This window comes from Spermophilus citellus, assembly GCF_964194105.1.
Source record: "Spermophilus citellus genome assembly, chromosome: 16".
NCBI classification, from domain to species: Eukaryota; Metazoa; Chordata; class Mammalia; order Rodentia; family Sciuridae; genus Spermophilus; species Spermophilus citellus.
The window spans coordinates 40,939,190-40,961,339 of NC_138196.1; the positions used below are offsets into that span (position 1 = coordinate 40,939,190).

Consider the following 22,150-nt stretch of genomic DNA (forward strand, 5'->3'; position numbering starts at 1 on the left):
GTACAGAACAGATTTATTAACTGCAATTTTTCTTCAGTAACAAAGGCCACTGTTTACATCCTAGTACAGGCCAAACATCACATACTACGACAGGAAACTTTACACAGGTGAATTTATACACAAAGGGTGCCACCCCCCTTAATGCGAAGGTATTTTCTATATACATAATAATCTAATTAATGGCTAGTTTATAAAAACAGCAGCTGAAAGTGAAACTTTCAGATTTGGGGACAACGGAACCATCCAGATTTTAACAAACAAATGAACCAACCAAACAACAGAGCAGATGACTTATCAAAGGTCCCTTTCCAAATCTTACTGTCAACTCCACTTTGCCTGCCTGATATATCATTTCTTCTTTTCATATTGCTATTGTATTTTAAATTTGTCATGCTAATGTTATTATAATAACCCAGTTTCAGTGTATCTATCCATTTTACAAATATTTATTGAGTGCTTAGAACCTAACAATGAAAAAGAAAGAAAATCCCACTTCTCAAGAAGCTACTACTGGAAGACAGGAGCATGAATCAGGCTATGAATAAGAGAGAGAGAGAAAAAAAGTAAATGAAATCACTGCAGACATTGATAGGTAAGTTATGTAAAGGCAACAATATTTGATACTAGGATATATGAGAAATCAGTAAAAGGTTGAGGTAGAGATAGTTCTGACAAGAGAAAGTAGTTAAGTGAAAATCTGAGGGAAAAGCATTTCAAACAAAGGAAATAGCACTTTAAGGGAAGAACAGAAGAGGTAGGCAAAGAACCCAAGACAAACCAATTTGAATAACAGAAAGGAGGTTAAAGCAACAGAAAACTGTTAAACAATACAGTCAGACAAGTAGACAGGGGCCAGATAAAAAATTTGAACTGTGGTATAAGGAAAGCAATTTTTAAGAAGGTAAATTTTAAAATCCAGTTTATGATTTTAAAGATTTTTCTGGCTACTATGAATCCATGACATAAGAGGGGGAAAAGGGGGAAAAAACTGTCCTTTGAATATAGAAACCTGTAATGAAATTATTAAAATATGGATCTGGTAACAGTATTAATAGGTCAATGGAATAGAACAGAATATAACATAACCTATTCTAGAACAAGTATAGAAGTTTCTTAAGTAATAAGTAATCAAAGTGACATTTTAAATAAAGGTTGACAAAATATTCAATAAATGGATAACCACTGAAAAAAATTTTAAAATAAAGTATAGGGATGCAATTTTCTGCCAAAATACATTTCTGATGGACAAGATAATCAAATGTAAAACATGAAACCATAAAAACACTTGATAAGGTAATTTTATGAAAACCGTGATAAGCCCTTTCCAAACTAACATCCAAAACTCAGAAACCTTCACAAAAAAGATTATTTCTTGCAGTCTGGTAACACACGTAGCACAATGCCTAGAATAAAGTCAATGCTCAAGAAATGCTAGCCTAAGTCTAAATTAGTTTTCATATGGAACCTAACAGTTACTAGTATAGTGAGAGACACACAAACATTTCCCTTTTAACTCACTTTTTGCCTTTTCTCCTAACAATTTAATTACTACCCTTTTTAGCTATAAACTTGCTACTAGTAATGTCTTCTCTGCATAGCAGAATAAAGGTTAAGAGTGTCTTAGGGTCCCCAATAACCCTCCTTCCTATTTCAAAGCATCTCTAAATGGCTCCCTAAGCAAAAAGAGATAATTTGTTTAGCCTTTTACAACCAGCTAGCGCATTTCTCATTGGCATCTGCTTAAACACCATGCTGGAAGATATTAAATCCAAGTGTAAGGACACTTCTGCCTAGAAATATCAAGCATAAAAGTAGTTTTGTGTTTGAAGGAGCTTCTTGATTTTTAGGTCAACATATCTTTTGCATCATATCCTGTTCCAGTTTCTCAGCCACATGAATTAAGAACATAATACAGGGCTGGGGATGTGGCTCAAGCGGTAGCGCGCTCGCCTGGCATGCGTGCGGCCCGGGTTCGATCCTCAGCACCACATACCAACAAAGGTGTTGTGTCTGCCGAAAACTGAAAAATAAATATTAAAAATTCTCTTTAAGAAAAAAAAAAAAAGAACATAATACAGGGCCACCAATATCGTGTACACCAAAGCTGAAGTACAGCAGGGAAATATGGTATTCTGTAAAAATTCCATTAGTAAATTTGCCAACAGTAATCTAGTTACTTTAATTATGGTGCCTCCTTAAATTATTATTCTCTTAATTCCACCACACAGTAACAGCTCATTTTTTTAAAGATGATAATAACCTTACACCATATGTTGACTTTTTAAAAGTTTTTGAAAAATAGTTCTGCTAAATTAGATAAACTAGGAAAATACTCGCTGCTGGGCTATTTCAGTCTTAGAATTGAGCCAAAGAGAAAATGGAATTAATAAATGGCAGAGAAAGAAGATAATAAAAAGGAAGACTATGGGCTTCTCCCTCAGTTACCAATGATAAAGCAGCCGGCTGTTGACAACTTCCATTTTTAGTCACTCTTAATCATTTAACTGTAAAATGCTAAAATCATAATTTTAGCTTTTAAAAGCTAAAGCACTGGGTTCAATCCTCAGCACCACATAAAAATAAATAAAATAAAGATATTGTGTCCATCTACAACTAAAAATATGTTTATTTTTTTAAAAAAGCATTCAAGAGTTGTGTTCTTTGTACTAATATATAACCACTACCCAGATTCCAATATTATCCCTTCGTGTTACAGAGTTCCTTAAATCTAATATTCTAATTGTCAGGTAGATATGGAAAATAGCTATACCAAAAAATACCTATTGTTCATGCAGTTTTCCAGAATACTTAAAACCTCTCACAGTGTCCTAAAGACTAATGACTGATTAAAAATAATTTCAAAAATTCTGGGAAAACACAGTAGACATACTTTTCCCATTCCTTCAACTAGATACATCTAAAAAATCTGGATATTATATGCAAGATAAATATAAAAGGACTCTCAAAGGCAGAGATAAGAAGCCAGATCAACTAGGGATCTCAGTACCCAGGAAACCATATGGTGCTCAGTTCCCAAGTTCTTTCTGCCCCATATATCTCAAACCTAAGAGATAAAGAAGCTGGCAATTCAGAAATGTCAACCACCATAGAGAAAAAAGAACTCAAAAAATCCAACTCTCTAATTAAAGAAGGACGAAAAATAAAGTCTGCCAAACCACAAAGTCATTACATAATATCCCCTCTACTCCAGCTAAGTAATATACATACCAACCCTCCCCAAATATGTAGCCCATCCTCACCCATGACTAAAAGACCTAATGATGAGCCTAGATAGGCAATCTCACCAGGTTTTAATGAGAAATCAGGGGACAGGTAATAATTAGTCCCCCTCCCCACGGTGTCAATGGAGACCACATGGGGACCATGGACTTGCACCCCAACCTGGCAACAGCAACATGCCCCTACATACTCTCACTAGGGTGGTGTCAGAGGGGACTTAGTTGAGAATCAAGACTTTCACTAATTTAATAGAAATGAGGCCCTCACCTCAATCCAGGTGTTATGATTTGGATCTGTAAGTCCCCTGAAAGCTACTGTATTGAAGGCTTGATCCCTAATCATGAATTAATCCACTGATGTGTTCATAACTGATGGCATTATTGGGAAGTGGTGGAAACTACAGAAGGTGGGGCCTAGCTGAAGGAAGCAGGTCACAGGACCATGCCTTCTTTTTCTTCCCCTCTCTTTACTTTTTTTTTTCTCTCTCTCCTCCTTTATGTTATTTTTTGCAGATGTTTTGTCAGAGCAACAATAACAACAAAAAACTAACAGCATGGTATCAGTAGAGGACAAATGGATAAAAGGAAGGAAGCACAGGAAGCCTAGTAGGAGACAGAAATCCCACCTGTACCAAGTGTAATGAGAACCTCCCTCTTGGATGTCAAAAGTGACCAAGTAGGGAACCTAGACTTCTACTCAAAACTGACTGTAAGGAGGCAGTATTCCCAAACCATATAGCTCTCTTGCCACAGTAGTATCAGATTATTTTTTTAATATTTATTTTTTAGTTGTAGTTGGACACAATACTATTTATTCATTCATTCATTCATTCATTCATTCATTCATTCATTCATTTATTTTTACGTGGTGCTGAGGATTAAACCCAGGGCCTTGCATGTGCGAGGCGAGGCTCTACGGGTGACCTACAATCCCAGGCCCAGTAGTGTAAAATTAAACCAGCTAAAATTAAGCCAGACAGGTTTAAATAAAACCTAGTCTCATAAGCAAAATGTCCAGTGTTAATAGAAAAGTCAATCGTCATACCAAGAAGCAGAAAGACTTCAAACTGAATGAAAAAGACAACCAATAGGAAACCACTACTGTAACAAACTATCAAAACATAATAATTTAAAACAAAACAAACACAAATTAATTATTTTTCAGTGCTGGAGGTCAGAAAAATGCCACAGATCTCACAGGGTCTAAAAACCAAAATTGGCAGCACAGATGAAAAAACATTCCATTCTGTATAAAAGAAACTCAGTTCCAATATAATGATATTTACATCCTGAAAGTAAAAGGGTAGAAATATATAAAAATATATGTCATGCAAACATCAATTTAAAAAGCAGGAGAGGCTATGTCATTATCAAATAAAGTTCAATTTAGAGCAAAGAAAATTACCGAGAGATAGTCTTTATATAAGGGATAATTCAAGAAGAAAGTATAGTAATTCTAAATGTGTATGTACCAAGCAACAAAGCTACAAAATATCTGAAACAAAAACTGATGGAACTTAAAGGAAAGAGGCAATTTTATAATCAGACTTAGAAATTTCACTGCCCCTAATGATACTGACCAAATTATACTGTTATATAGTGTACATGTATAAATCTGTAACAACAAATCCCACTATTATATATAATTATAATACATCAATAAAAAGAAGAGAAAATTTTTTACTACGCTTTTTCTTAACTGATTGAATAACTAGACAGAAAATCAGCAAGGATAATAAGAACTTAACATCATTAACAAATAGGACCTAATGCTCATTTCTATAACAATCCATCCTCTGACATCAAAAAACACATTTTTTCATATACCCACAGAACACATACAAAAAGAGATACATCTTGAGACATAAAACAAAAAATAACAACAAAAAGCAAAAGAACTGAAATCAGTGTTCTCCAAGCACAACAGAATCAAACTAGAAAACCACCAAAGAAAGATAACAGAAAAATCTCTAAATACTTAGAATGTAAACAATATATTTCTAAATAGTCCATGGATTAAAGAGTAAGTCTAAAAAGAAAAATATATTGGAATGAATGAACATGAAACTAGAACATAACAAATTTGTGGGACACAGTACAAAGCATGCTTACAGGAAAATTTATAACATTAAATGCATATTAGAAAAGCAGGAAGGAAATCGGTTAATCTTTTAAGCTCACACCACATAACCCACCCACCCCTGCTTCCATAATACAAGCAATGTAAGCAGAATAAATAATTTTAAAAATGCAATCAATAACACTGAAAACAGAAAATATTTTTTTAAATTTCTTCAAAAAAGATGGGTGAAACTAAAATAACACAAATTACCAATATCAGTAGTTACAGTCTGAAAGTAAAAGGGTAGAAGAAACAAGAACTGAAAGTAAATGGGTAGAAGAAACAAGAAAGAAACAAGAACTGTCACTATAGACCCTAGAACATCAAAATGCCTAAGAAAGGAAAACTACAAACAACTCTACACAAAAATATGAGCACTTAGATTAAAGTTACCAATTCTTTGAAAAACAAACTACTGAAACTTACACAAGGAGAAATCATGACCTGATTAGTCCCATAACTCTTAAAAAATTAAAACAACAATGATGATGATGAAAGTTATCAGGCTCAAATAACAACAACAATAATAGTAATAATAATACCACCATTACCAGGCCCAAATGGTTTGACTAGTGAATTCTACCAAACATTAAGAATGAAATAATACATTTCACAATCTCTTTAAGGAAAATTTTAAAAGCTAAGAAGACAGTTCCTAACTCCTATGGGGCCTATATTACTCTAATAACAAAACTTGATAAAAATATCATAAGAAAGGAAAACTCAAAAGCAATAATATCTCCTATGTCAGAAATGTTCTATATCTTGACTATGGCAATATCGATATCCTGGATGGGATATTATACTACAGTTTTTCAAGATATTACTACTAGTAAAAATGAGGTAATAGGTACCTGGAGCCTCTATATTATGTCTTCCAAAAATGCATGTGAATCTATAATTATGTCAAAGTAAAAGTTTCCTAAAAATTTTAAAGAGAGCTAGAGCCACTAAATCCCAAAGTGTTAATGAATTCTAATATTATATGTGCTATTTTAAGAAAGCAAATATTAACAGTAAAAACTACTATGTTAGTCAGCTTTTCAATCCTGTGACTAACACACCTGACAAGAACAACTTGAAAGAAGAAAAGTTTATTCTGGACTCCTGGTTTTAGAGGTCAAAGTTCATGGTCAAACTACTCCATTGTCTGCGCCCCAGGTGAGGGACTGCATCAAGGTAGTAAGGTGTGGCAGAGAAAAATTGCTCAGCTCAGGACAATCAGAAAGCAGACAAACAGAGCAAGGAAGTAGGGGCAAAAATCATAATTCCCAAAGACATGTCCCCAGTGATAGTTTCTCTAGCCACACCCTACCTGCTTAAGATTGTCACCCAATATAGTAGTCCTTTCAAATCACTAATTCATCAGATGGATCAATCTACCAATTCATTCATTTTTATAATCTAGTCACCTTGCACACTGCTACACTGTTTCATGAGCTTCTAGGAGACACCTCATATTTAAAACCATAAATAATAATAAATGTTAAAAAATAATTTAAAATAAGAGCAGTTTGGTTATATTTAAAATTTTAATCAAAATTGCAATGAAAATGCTATATAGTTGCTACAGTTTACTAGGGAAAATGACAGCTGCTCTCAGGGTATACACTAACAAGTTACTATGCTTCACAAATATGCCATTTTTGATGAGCTGAAAGATCATGCTTAATAGATTAAGTTTTATGGCTTTAATTACACAAAAAGATTTATAAAAGCCTAAAGTATTAGAGGGCTAGGGTTATTGAAACAGAAAAATTAGACATTCAGAAAATTATATACAGAGATACATATAATTATATACACACACACACATATACATTACTAACTCATATAAGGCGTATTTACATTACTTGTGCTGCCTCTTAACTATGACTAGCTCAAATATTTTACATACTATACTTTTCCTTGTAGATCTTAAAAAGATTTTTTTTCACATGTCAAAATGAAGCCAAGTGACATGAGAACAGAGACAAAAGAGCACTTATAAAGCTTTACAATGTTAACAAATTTATTAATTTTACTAAAATTATGCAATGATGTACTATTAGGTAATTTTTCTTTTATTGAAAGAATCTTTACCAAAAAAAAACATATTAACAGATTTTAACATTATATATTAAAGAATTCCAGTTGTGAGTTTATAAACCAGTTTGATCTCATTTTCATTTTATTCCAGACCACATCCTTCCAAATGAATAAATAGGTTAGAAAGAAAGAAAAAAAACTAATTCTGTGTATATATATATATATATATATATATATATATATATATATATATATATTTATTTCCTAATTCTGTATACCTAAGATCACTGACTATGGAGCCAAAATGCTTAAGTTTGTAATTCAATAATTTCCCCTATGAATCTGTAAACTAGTATAACTTGGTATCTTCATCTATAAATGTGAGGACAATGATAACACCTACCTCATAGCTTCAGAATCAATGTCCTTAGAACAACAGTGTCTGGCTCACAGAGGCGGTCAAGAAGGTTTATTACTATTATTGTATTTGACATATAGCTTTCTTAAGCTATTAAAATTTAGATTGCTGTAAGCAATATAAAAAATAATTTGACACAAATTACTCAACAAATGGGTACTAGAAAGAAAAAACTGAGCAGGGCATGGTGGCACACTCCTGTAATCCCAACAATTCAGGAGGCTGAGGCAGGAGGATCTCAAGTTCAAAGCTAGCCTCAGCAACTTAGCAAGGTCCTGTCTTCAAAGAAAAAAATTTAAAAGGGACGGGGATGTGACTCAGTAGCTAAATGCCCCTGGGTTCAATCCCTGCAAAGGAAGGGAGGGAAGGAGGAGGGATTATCTTTAGATACCCTTGACCTGTTTGTCCCTTGTGCAAATAAATACTTTTAAAATTTAAATCAATATGCCCTACATCAATTTTGGTCTATAAAAAAAGGAAAAAGAAAAAGAAAAGGTGACTAGTTCATATTCCACTCCTAAACTGTTTTTATATTTTTAAGGTTTCAACAAAAGTGTTTCAACCACATTTATGATATATATTTATATTTTATTTATTGATTAATATATATTTATTTATATTTTATTTATGATAAATAAACTTATTTATTTATCAAATTTATTTATAATTAAATTTATTATATTTATTTACTTATTGATATATATTTATTGTCCTATTCATATCCAAAATTACAAGCAGAATAAATAATAAAATTTTCTTAAAAACTTAAGGATTAACATTTTCAGCATACCTTTAAAGCAGTATTCAGTTTTTTTCAACAATAACTAGTTTTAACTGTCACTATTACAGTACTAAAGATGATTCTTTTTTTAAAAAGTCAGGAATTCACCTTAATATAACAATAACTTTCTCCTAAACTCAGATGGATAAACACAGCTTATCTTAAAAGGTAAGGTATTCTCTTTTATTCTGTATTATTATTATTTATTATTATTCTTTATTTTCTAAAAGACATCTTATGAGACTTCATAATAATTCAGGAATAATTCATAAAGTTCAGATTAACAATATGAGAAATCTGTTTTTAATCATGTATACTGACAAGAAAAATATGCATGTGACATGCAATATGCCACAATGTAGCACAGCTAGCTTACTAAACTGCATATTAAGAACATATTAACAATAACCAAAAGAGAGGTGTAAAAATTAGGCCCTGGTTGGACATCTGGAAATTTGATTTGACAGATGCAGGCAGTTTGATCTTTCCAGAATTGGAATGTTCTCAATCACAGAGCCATCTACAAAATCTGTTGACAGAAAACTAAGTACATACCTCATCCACTATACTGATTAAAACTTTTAAAAAATGCACCATAGTTTAAGAGACGATATATGACTACAAGTAATCCAAAACAAATTTTCGACAACAGAAAATTATGTATAAAGAATATAATAAGATATGAGATGTCAAAAAATTAACAGTTAATCAGTATTTAAAACAACCCAAATTTTTATAAAGTAGAAAATAGACAATGTAATAAATAATGTAATATGACATAAGATGTCAAATAATTAATAATCAGTATTTGTAAAACTTGGAAGATATGCTACTCTCAGTTACCAGTCAGACCTGAGACACATTTGTTTACTTCATTTTATATATTTTACTAAATCCTGGGGGCAAAGAAGGGAGAAAGACACACAAAAGTCCAAACCCTTGTAAATATGATTCTATTGGGACAAATAACAAAAAAAATGCAATTTCTGTTATCAATATATCTATCAAGAAAACAAAAGCTAATAGGAGTGTGAACAAAAACTAATCTCTTGAGTCACAAAGTATCAGAGCAGAGATTTAATTGATGAACCATGTGAAGTTCTGGAGCAGTGTTCACTTCAGTAAACATCATGTTAGCCCAGCCACAGAAATATGCTTCCTCTGTTTGAGGGACAGCAAGCATTCATCTGTAGCTGAAGTAGAGATCAAAAGAGAATATAAGATCAGAGATATGCAAGACAGGAACCAGATCATCTAGGTCATGGTTAAAGAATTTGGATTTTACTGAACATAGAGCTGATTTAAGCTTTAGAAAGACCATTCCAGCTATGGTGAAGAAAACTGAACAAGGTTCAGAGACCCATGAAGCTACTGCTGTCATGAAAGAAAAATAATGAAGCTAACACAGTGAGTATGGGAGAAATGGTTCCATCAGGAATCTGAAAGAACAGAAGACCTAATTACCAATCCACTGGATGCAGTCTGAGGAAAAGAAAAGACTGCTAATTGTGACTTGAGCAAACTCTAATAGTCAAACCTAGAAAGGCAAGATACAAATCATTAATGTCCCCACTTCTAAAGATTTTAGCTTTATCTGAAAAGCAGTAGAGTAGGGAGAAGAAAAAAGAGACTCCAGACATTTTGTTGATTTACCAAGCCAGCTTCTGCAGGCACACAGCAGACTCCTCAACTCTGTTTGAAAACTTGAGTCACCACTGATTACTTCTGCAGAGACTGGGAGTCTGCCTAGCAATCATAGATTAGGATTTCCTATGAAGTGCAAAGAATCCACGTTAAAGTTATTTATTGTTGAGACATCTGAGTGTAAATATATCTTTCTTCCCAACTCCTTTTCCTCTCAATCCCCTAAGAAACTAATAGGACCAATTACCTTGCCAACTTTTTGACCATCTAAACTAACCCAGTTTATCCCAATCATCGTGATAAACATTCCTTTGGGCAGCTATCCTCCTCTAAACTCAGTCTTAATCTGCACTCACCTCCTTGGCTAACTCAACTTCCCACTATTACACTCTATCCTATTTACTGTGCCCCAGAAGATTATTTTTCATGGTTAACAAACCTCCTTCCCAGTCCTGTTCAAGGAACATTTTCTTTTGTCAATTACCTTGAACTTAAATGTGGCTCTCATTATAGCATATGCAGTACCACTCTTTAAAAGGGAAGTGCCTCATTCTCCAAACCTTCATGTACTTCTCATTCAAGAATACAGATATCCATCAGACTGAACACAATTTCGGAGAAATTCATAAAATAACTCTAAATTCACAAAGAATAAAAACGTATCAAAATGTTTTAAGGGGACTCACTCAAAAAACTAAATTATATCCACAGAAGTAATGAAGTGATTATAAACTGATGTTGCAGAATACTTAATGTCTCCTGGGACTATCCATGTATGTACACTTAATTTAATACTATGTAACATAAAAGGCTGATTTGATTAAAGAAAAAAAAAGCGTGAAGCCATATATACACAAAAATTTAAAAATAAAGTATACCAAAATGTTATCTCTAAGTGGTATAAATCATAAATAACTTTTTCTTTTTTACACTTTTTCTATTTCCCTCAATTTCTCAATGTATTTTTATAACCAGAAAAAGGCCAAATATGCTTTTAAAAATCTATAATAATCATTTTAATAACATTTTAATAATGATAACACAGCAAACATCCTCTTCAACAAAATTTACATAGGCCATTTTAGACTTTTCATATCCTTGCTTTAATTGAAAAGCTTATTTCCAAGTCCTTTAAATGATTGCCTAGAACATCAAAGTCATCAGAAACAAAAACATAACTCAAAAAAATCTCAATATTTTTTCTAAACATATCATCCACTTAAACAGTAATTCAGCAAAGAATGTAATCAGTCTCAGTTATTATGGTTTAGATGTGAGACGTTCCCCAAAAGCTCCCGTATTATTGCAAGAATATTCAGAGGTAAAATAACTGAATTATGAGAGCTGCAAGCAACCTAATCAGTCCATCTGAGTTTGAATAAAGTTGCTGTAGGTAGGTGGGGCATGACTGAAAGAGGTGGGTCACTGAGGGCATGCCTTGGACAGGTTCATGTTCTCTGTAGTCCCTTTACCACTCTTTCTTCTGCTTCCTGGCCCCCATGAGCACAGTAAACTCCCCTACCATGCCCTTCCATCATGATGCTCTGCCTCAGAATAAAGGTACAATGAACTGAACCCTGCCCACCATGGACTAAATCTCTGAAACTAAGTCAAAATATACTTTTCCTCCTGTAACTTGTTCTTGTCAAGTGTTTTGAACACATCAACACAAACTGAGTGATACACAATTATTCTCTGTAAAATGAAGCACATACTGTTGCTTTATAAAGTTTTATACAACTCTATGCATTTTTTATTTTATAAGACAGCATTAATTAATCATGTATTTTAAAATGTTTTATAAGGAGATTTTCACCTTGCTAATTTCCTTTAAGAAAAATATATATATCCTTGTACACAGTTTTGGCTAATGTACCCAAGTAGTAAACGATAGGATGTTGGAAAGAAATTTTCAATAAGTAAATTCCCAATGAGAAAAACACTTAAAAACTTTCCTCTCAAAAGTTCAGCAATAAACCACAATTGCAACTGGAATAAAAAATTACTTCGAATAATATCTAATAACTCAAAGACATTACTTTGAAAAGAAAGTTCTTTCATACTTTCTTTTTGTGTGCAGTACTGGGGATGGGACCCAGCATCTTGCTCCACATGTCAGGCAAGTACTCTCCCACTGAGCTGCATCCTCAGCACACCCTTCTTTTTAAAACTTATGCTTAATCTTTTAAATTCAGTTTGAAAATAGTACCTCCACCATAATGCCCCTGGAAAGAATTGTTTAGTACAGAATCTGTGTGGACAGAAAACATTTTAGAATATGGTTCACCTAACTATTACTTCACTGAATTATATAACATGAACATATAAGTAGAACTAGGTAACAATTTCCAACAATACTCTTATTAGACTTTGTTTCTCTTAAATCATATCTGAAAAGCTGTATATCTTTTTCTTAAAAAAAGTAGAAATTCTTGAAAATAATTCATAAAATCATATGATCAAGAATTTAATATCTTCCTATTTAAGAAAAGATGGCTTTCAAATCAATTTTAATAAACATGGTATCTGTCCTCCAGAAACACTCAGTTTCCATGAATGATTATGTCAAAGCTCTTTCCCGATATAATCTTAAAATCCATTACAAATCAGTAGTTAGCTTCTAATTATTACTAACATATTTAAACTTTGTCTTTAAAAAAAGTACAAATGGATCTACAAGCAATGATGTATTATCTGAATCTAACAAATGGACAGGCAGGCCTTGAGAGTTGGAGAGGAGGAAAAGGTCAGAAAGAGGACACTGAGATATAGAGACAGTTTTGCTCGGCATTTATAATATACTGTACCTGTGTTTCTATGAACTGTATTTCTGCTTTGGTTGGAGACCACTCTACAGCTACTATAGTTGCTCATGGCTTTGTTAGAAGAAAATGAAAGGCTACAGAGATAATCTATGTAGGCCTCAGATTATAATTTCATTATTTAAGACTATATATTTAATTATTTTTCTTATCTACACTGACTTAAACAGTTTTATTCCTCTAGAATGAGTTATTTTGATTTGGCAACCAAGGCATATGACCTTTTACTGAGAAGAATCATATTATTCTGATTTAGCAGTGAGTGTATTAATTTTGGTATAGTGGGAAGTTATCCTTCTGTGCACAGTAATTAAGCAAAACTCAATATATTTTCATAGCTTACTCAATATAATGTTTTCATTCACCTCAGAATCTTGTTTAAAATGCACAGCATGTACTCTAAAACTTAAACGAGAACAAAAGATTTATTTTCTTCAAACAGGGCAAATTTAAAGGGTAGTTAAAAGTCATTTACTTTCACTCAACCTAAAACAATAACATTGGCACTGCAGTGACAAAGAGGCTCCAAATTACAAAGGTCAGTTAAGTAAAAGAGGGCAAAGGCAGCAGGACTCAGATACTAAAAATAAAAACAAAAATAGATTCAATGCAGCATTTTGAGAATGAAGATCAATGAAACAATAGTTGCTCAAAATTATATCAGTTATAATGTTATTTCCTACGTTGATATCAAAGATCCTTTCTATTTTAACATTCCTCTTTGCTGGTTCTTGGCATTTGTTTTAATAAATTTCTATATTTTACTTACATTATCCAAAGTAAAATATATTGCCCCAGTTAAAAAATAACTTGGCTATCATGGTAAAAGTGAAAATAAAGTGAAAATATATGATAAGCAGCATATTTTATTTACTATTGATCCAAGTAATAAGGCAGCAGGTTGTCTTTCCAATCAAAACTACTTTTATAGTTATACAAATGTCCTTGACTGCTCAATAGCAAAGGTCTTAAAAAGAAACAACTGAGAAGATGAGGTATAGGAAAATTATGATATAAACCACGAATGACTAAAATACAAGTGAATAATATTGTGATTTAATGCTATGATTCTAAGTAGAACAAGTTTATTGCTTATATGCATGACAACACAATTATTAACAAGACAGATATCTAATCAATAATAAAGTAATGGATAATGATGTAAATATTTGTTTAGCTTCATCAATAAAAAACTTCAATGCATGAAGATTTTATGAAATCAAGCTAGTAGTAGTTCTACAGATAAAATAACCTGGTAGCTATTTTCTTACCTGTAAGGACAGCTTTTGCAGAAGGATCTGCCAGGTCCAGAGCTGATTTCCCATCAGTGTTCCGAATGTTTGGATCAGCTCCGTGCTGCAGCAGCACTGTGCAGGGAAAGCAGAAACAATATCTTACCTCGGGGATACAGAGATTATTTACTGGTAAGTGTCGCCTCGGCATGGTGTAGGCATAAACATACATTGCACAAATTTTTTTCTTTTGAGGAAAAAGAAAAGAAAGAAAAAGAGAAAAAAGCACTGCAGCAAAAGATCTTCTCTAGAGTAAAGGAAGTTGGCAACTTATGATACAGTATTACCACATGACTTGACATCATAAACATGAAACTAGAAAAATCTTGTAATATACAGTTTTAGTTTGCTTCCTTCGGGCAGCAGTAAGGGAAGCTGTGTGCTCACTGACTCACACTATGAAATATGCTAACTGTGAACCTGCCCTATCTTTATTACCACTGTGGCTGCTTGTTGCTGCTGCTGCTTTACTGCTGGATTTCCAAATGCTTTCTCTTCTCAGAATAGTTATAATACTGTGCAAGGCTTTTAGTGGCTCACCGCTTACATATGAAACTCACCATAACATACTGGCTTGCTTCCAAAAAGTTTAACAGACACAGTAATGCATGCAACTCAGGTACTCTGCAGTCAAGCTACACAAAGAATGGTCTTTTAAAATAATCTTTCCATCAAAAAAAATTTTTTAAAAAACTCAATGTCTATAATAAAACATATACTAAGAAATGTATGTAACACATGCTATACTGGGTTAAAATAAGAGAGAATAACTGTAAAATCCACATGTAAATCTGTTAATCCAATATTTCTAAGCCCCATCTAGTATATGAGCATGTATATGGCAGTAGGGATTACTGCTATTAATACCACTCAAGCAATGATTAAACTAATAAATAGGCTCAGCATCCCTAGTCTAAAATCCAAAATCCAAAATGGTCTAAAATACAAAAAAAAGAAAAAAGAAAAAGTGAGCATCTCTATGATGTTCCAAGTGGAAAATTCCACATCCGACTTTATGTGACAGGTCACAGTCAAAACACAAGTGTACTAAAAATGTTATATAAAATCACTTTCATGTCTGGACCTGGATCCCAACCCTAAGATATTTGCGTGTGTGTGCGTGCACAGTACACACACACACACACACACACAAATATTGCATATATATACAAATCTTCTAAAATCAAAAAACTCTGAAATCTGAAACATTTCTGATCCCCAGGATAAGTACAATTCAAGTACAGCTTTTGGGTCACCTCCATTGACGAGAACTGAATTTTCATCTAGATCTTGGGTTGTTTTAGATATTAAAATTAGCCATGGCTTGAGAAGATACAGAGAAATCTTATGAAGATATTCTACAGTAGTCCCAACTTATCTGCAGCTTTGATTTCTGTGGTTTGAGTTACTGGCAGTCAACTACAGTCAGAAATATTAAATAGACAATTTCAAAAATAAACAATTCACGGGTGTTAAACTGTGTGCCAGGAACAGTATGATAAAATTTTACACTGTCCTTTTTCAACTATGTGGGATGAATCATGCCTCTGTCCTGCATATCCATGCTGTATACACTACTTACCCATTAGTCACTTGGCAGTCATCTTGATTATCAGATCAATTTTCATGGTACTACAAATGCTTACGTTCAAGTAACCCTCATTTTACTTAATAATGGTCCCAAGAGTAGAGATGCTGGTAAATGGGACATGCTAAAGAGAAGCTACAAAATGCTTCAAGTAAAAAGGGGGAAATTTTCAATATAGAAAAAATTTGAATGCTGAGGCTACTAAAATCTGTAAGAACAAATCTTTTAAACTGTGAAAATGAAAAAAGAAGTTAGTCTGTCCCATCACTAAGCACAAGTTATAAAACCACATTCATGATAATTTTTGTTACAATATATTATAATAACTGTTTTATTTCTATTATTAGTTATTACTGTTTATCACTTACTGTGGCTAGTTTATAAAGTAAACACTGCATGTATAGGAAAGACCACAGTATATATATGATCCAGCACTATCTGTGCTTTCAGGCATCTACTATGGGTCTTGGAATGTATTCCCCACAGATAAGGGGGATTCCTGTATATTATCCGCTTTTTCGGGGGGGGGGAGGGGGTGTGTGCTGAGGATTCAACCCAGAGCTTCGCTAAACACAATTCTACCACTGAGCTACAACCCCAGCTCCTATTATTTCATTCTTGAACATAAGCAACAAACATAATTACTTCTCAGATGTTTAATGTTAAGTATTTTCTAGAGATAAGACTTAAGTGGAATAAAATAGCAAGTACCAAAATATCAAACTGTAGTTACTTTTTCATCATAATGATAATGATTAGAACTTTTGCAGGAATAATACTTATTTTATTCTAGGAAGAAACTAATGTGAAGATTTGGTTTGTAACAGGTTTTATCATAAAGAATCAAAAGGGAGCTGATATCAACCTCATAACCTTACATAGCTACTGAGTGAGCAAATGTAATAGAAAATAACAGAATGATAGCTATCATGAAAAGTAGAGTTTTTTGTTGCATCTTCAGAAACTTTCAAAACCTGCTTTTAAACAAACATAAGAACATTTTTATTTAAGTGTTTAACAATTATAAGATGGGAACTTTCATAATGCAGCTTTTAATGGGTAGAGAAGCAAAATATTGAAAGCCTAAAACACTACTCCTCCAAAAGTCAACTAAAACTCAATCCTTCCAGCTAATATCAGTATTTTACCTATTCCTATTTTGCAAGAGATATGCCATTACAATTTAATTGCAGTTTTATTTTATGTGACTTTAAAAGAAATAATCTTTTTGAAATAATGTGTTTTCTGAACATTTTGAGGTCACACCTCCATCGCTTAACCTGAACACATAGGTACATCTACTGCAGAATAATGTAGACACAGTAAAGCAGCAGCTGAAATTTCTGAACCACATGCTAATAAAAAAATCCATGTTAAAAATATTTACACTTTTCTAGGCATAATCTCCCACCACAAAGGAGAGACAACAGAGATATACAAAGCCAAAACAAATGTATAGGAGAAAGCAGTTACAAAGCAGTCAACAGAGCTGGAAAGTAACATGAACAACATGAAAAAACATGGGAAAAAAGGATTACAGATAATGCAGGACAACTTAAATCTACAGGAGGACCTAGAAGCATCAGAAACATGGACAGGGAAAGAAATCAAGGCATACCTAACTCAGATGGAACGGAATATTAGAGAACACATGAGACAGCAAGTCCAAGCATTGAAAGTATATTTTGAAAACGAACTAAACAAACAAATTCAAACTGCAAAGAACAAGCTTTACCAGGAGATAGAGATCTTACAAAAAAACCAAACAGTAATCCTAGAAATGCAAGAAACCATAAACCAGATTAAAAACTCTAACGAGAATACTTACAAATAGACTAGATCAAGTAGAAGTCAGAACATCAGATAATTGCTAGGAGCCACAAGCAAATATACAATGTATGGCACCTTTGGTTGTAAAGTGACGCCAGCTAGCCACTGAGATGATTATGTTAAGATTTACATTCATATGCAAATTGGACTCCCGCTGTTCACCTTGGCCTGCTACCGGACTCATGTTACGGACTCATGTTACCAGACTCTTGGAGAGTTCCCATTGGTTGGGGGAAGATAGTAGGAGGAAATTCCGGGGGAAATCCGGGGGGACCCCGGGGGTTCCGGTCGGCACACGGTTCCGGTCGGACACCCTCATGGGAGAACCAGTTTTTGACTTGCTGGCACTGAGAGTGTTAGCGGCTTTTTCAAAATAAAGTTTTGTTCCTGCTTGATTGGCTCGTGATTCTGTGCCCAGCCAAAACTGCGACATTTGGTGGCCCGTACGGGGAACGCCTGAAGCTTAGAGGTGAGTAAATTGCTCGCCCCTGAGGGAAGGCGACAAGATGGATGACCTTCTCAGAAAACAATGTGTTCTTGTTTTGATTTATTTTGTTTTCATTTCGAGCTCCCTAGCCCTAGAATTTTCTCAGGCGAACTGGAAAAAATGGTTGGCTCAAGGTTTGAAGTTATTCAGCCCTGAAAAAGAGAAAATTGATACAACCATTGTCTGCTCCGTCTTTGTTTCATTCTGCTTCGGCTTTGTTTTATCCTACCTTATTGGGTTAGGTTATAGTAGATTAGAATCCAATAAAAAACAAACCGAAAAACTGTTAAGTAAATTGTTAGAGGTCCAGACTATGGTAGAAAAAACGCTAGGTCAAGCAAAAGAGAAGGTCTCTCAAGCTAGTCAGACAGAGGAGAATTTAAAGAAAGCAAGCTTAGAGGACAAGCAACCATCAGGTGGAGAATTACAACAGGAGGTTGCTACCAACTCCATTCTATCACCAGAAGGCGTAACTCAGCCAACAGCTCCATCTACCGCTGAGCGGCCCTCAACTACCGTAGTTGATGGACGGAATTCTGAGGCAGGACCCCAAAGATTAGCATGCCCTGTACTTGAGCAGGCAGGAGGGCAACGAATTCACCGTGCTTTAGATTTCAAAACAATAAAGCAATTAAAGGAGGCTGTAACGACCTATGGGCCGCAAGCTCCCTTCACAATAAGCATGGTTGAATCTGTTACCAACTTGGACATGACACCAGCAGATTGGGCTAACATGTGTCGATCTGTGCTAAACGGAGGACAATATTTGTTATGGAAGGTTGCCAATGAGGAATTTTGCATGGAGACAGCTAGGCAAAATGCAGAAGCTGGGTACCCTCAAAGAAATATGGACATACTTTTGGGGAAGAAACCTTATGAGGGTCAAAGACAACAAATTGAATATGACCCTGGTGTGTACGCACAAATTGCTGTAGATGCAGTTAGGGCATGGAAAACTTTACAGGGGCATGGAGACTTACAAGGTCAATTATCTAAGGTAATACAAGGAACTAATGAACCTTATGCTGAATTTGTAGATAGACTTATTCAGTCAGCCTCTAGGATATTTGGAAATACAGAACAGGTAATGCCATTTATAAAACAACTGGCTTATGACCAAGCAAATCGTTGCTGCAGAGAGGTCATTAGACCATGGAGACATGAGGATTTAAACACATATATTAAATTATGTAGAGACATTAATGAACAGGGGCAAGTCTTAGCAGCAGTACAACAGGCTTTAGATGCCAGGCCAAGAACATGCTATAATTGTAATCAAACAGGACATTTTAAAAGGAGTTGCCCCATAAGAGGAGGGTTTAACAAAGCTGGATATCAAAGGAATAGAATACCAGGTATTTGCCCACGATGCCGTAGAAGGAGACATTGGGCTAATGAATGCCGTTCTCAAACCACCATAGAGGGTATTCCGTTATCAAAAAACGAACAAGGACCAAGTGTTTACCCACGATATCGTGGAAAAAAATATCAAGCTCCATTGCCAAAAAACGGACTAGAGGGCCCAATGCCCCGGGGCCCCAAACCACAAATATATGGGGCAATGGAGGAACCCAACAGCCCCATCAAGGTAATGCCCAGGACGCATTATCCATTAAATCCCTCATCAGACAAACTAGAGGAAGCGCAGGGCTGGACATCTGCGCCTCTGCCAGAGCAGTACTAACCCCAGAGATGGGAATTCAAATCATTCCCACAAGAGTAAAAGGACCTCTTCCCCAGGGAACAGTAGGCTTATTATTGGGACGCAGTTCTTCTACACTAAAAGGACTTATGATAAGTCCTAGAGTAATTGATCCCGATTATGAAGGTGAAATAAAAATTATAGCTAGTTCTCCAAGAGGTATATCAGTAATTTCACCAGGAGATAGAATAGCACAGTTATTAATAATACCCAGCCTGCATGATAAATTTTCCAGTTGTAATGTAGAAAGAGGTTCCAAGGGATTAGGCTCCACAGGTGTAGATTGGGCTATGCTGTCTTTGAATTTAGATTCTCACCCAATGCTAAAATTAAATATTCAAGGACATGACTTTAATGGGCTGCTGGACACAGGAGCTGACCTTAGTGTCATCTCTCGTCAAGAATGGCCAAAATATTGGCCATTACAACAAGCCACTCAAACGCTTCGAGGCCTAGGAGTGGCAACAAATCCCCATAGAAGTGCTATGGTATTAGATTGGAGGGATCCTGAAGGATGTGAAGGAACTATACAGCCCTATGTATTGGATCATCTTCCTGTAAATTTATGGAGACGAGATGTCCTAGATCAATTAGGATTGACATTAACAAATAACATCAATCCTAACACGCCCACTACTAGGGCTAAACAAGGCTTTAGGAAAGAAAAAAGATTAAGAGAACAAGAACAAGGTATGACAGCACCTATTCAAATAGATCAAGAAATAAATAGACATGAATTGGGTTTTCAAAAAGGGCCACTGAGACAATCAAAATTACTTGGAAATCAGAAAGACCAGTGTGGGTTCCTCAGTGGCCCTTGACTAAAGAAAAGATACAAGTAGCCCATGACTTGGTCAGACAACAGTTAGCGGAAGGACATATACAACCTTCCGTATCCCCCTATAATACTCCCATTTTTGTCATTAAAAAGAAATCTAATAAATGGAGATTATTACAAGATTTAAGAGCCATTAATAATGAGATGGTTATTATGGGACCTGCTCAATCAGGGATTCCTCAATTGTCTGCTTTACCAAAAACCTGGCATGTTTTAGTTATAGATATTAAAGATTGTTTCTTTTCAATTCCAATTCATCCCGAGGATAGTCCACATTTTGCATTTACTATCCCTGCACTGAATCATGAAGGTCCTGATCAGAGATATGAATGGAAAGTACTCCCTCAAGGGATGGCTAACAGCCCAACTATGTGTCAAATTTATGTTAATAAAGCAATCCAGCCACTTAGAAACCAAAATCCTGAACTACAAATATTTCACTATATGGATGATGTGTTACTGGCACATAAAGATAAAAACACATTACTAGAATGTTATGCCACACTTACAAATTTATTGAAAAATTATAATCTAGAGATAGCAATAGATAAAGTACAATTAAATCTTCCAATTAATTATTTAGGAGTTCTATTATCCTCAACCATGGTCCGTCCACCAAAAATTCAAATACAAGTAGATCAACTCAAATCACTTAATGACTTTCAAAAGTTATTGGGAGACATAAATTGGATAAAGCCTTATCTAGGCATACCAACAGGAGAGTTAAGACCTTTATTTGATATTCTAAAAGGTCCATCAGATCCAAATTCACCCCGCATGTTAACGCCTGAAGCAAGAAAAGTATTAAAAATCATTGAAACATATATGGAAAATATGCATTTGGATAGAATTGATATAAGTTTGCCTTTATTATTTATTGTACTACCAACAAAAAATATTCCTACAGGAGTATTTTGGCAAGAAGGTCCATTATTGTGGATACATTTATCTTATTCCCCTAACACTATTCTTACTAGATATCCTGAGGCTGTAGGACAATTAATACTCAAAGGAATAAAAGCAGCTAAGGGAGTGTTTGGGATTTCTCCCAATAAAATTATTACTCCATATACTATGGATCAAATTGATGAGTTAGCTAATGAGTTAAATACTTGGGCAATAATCCTGTGTAAAACTAGTGTTTCATTTGATAATCACTTACCATCTAATCCTTTGTTGTCTTTTTGGTCTAAGCATCCTGTAGTTTTTCCAAAAATGACAAGAAAAACCCCTATCATAAATGCTCCAAATATATTCACTGATGGGTCAAACAATGGTACAGCAGCAGTAGTTACTCCTGATCAAACTTTTACATTTTTAGTACCCAAACAATCAGCTCAAAAGGTAGAGCTTAATGCA

At 34.4% G+C, this 22,150-nt stretch overlaps 1 protein-coding gene across 2 annotated transcripts in view; it reads right to left on the reverse strand.

Annotated features, from left to right (window-relative positions):
• TNKS (tankyrase) overlaps positions 1–22,150 on the reverse strand; it is a 216,116-nt gene that overhangs the window by 128,072 nt on the left and 65,894 nt on the right. For both annotated transcript variants that reach the window (XM_081269053.1, XM_081269054.1), the window contains exon 3: positions 14,326–14,421. In XM_081269053.1, coding sequence (XP_081125179.1) covers positions 14,326–14,421 — 96 coding nt within the window. The remainder of the gene's footprint in view (positions 1–14,325; positions 14,422–22,150) is intronic.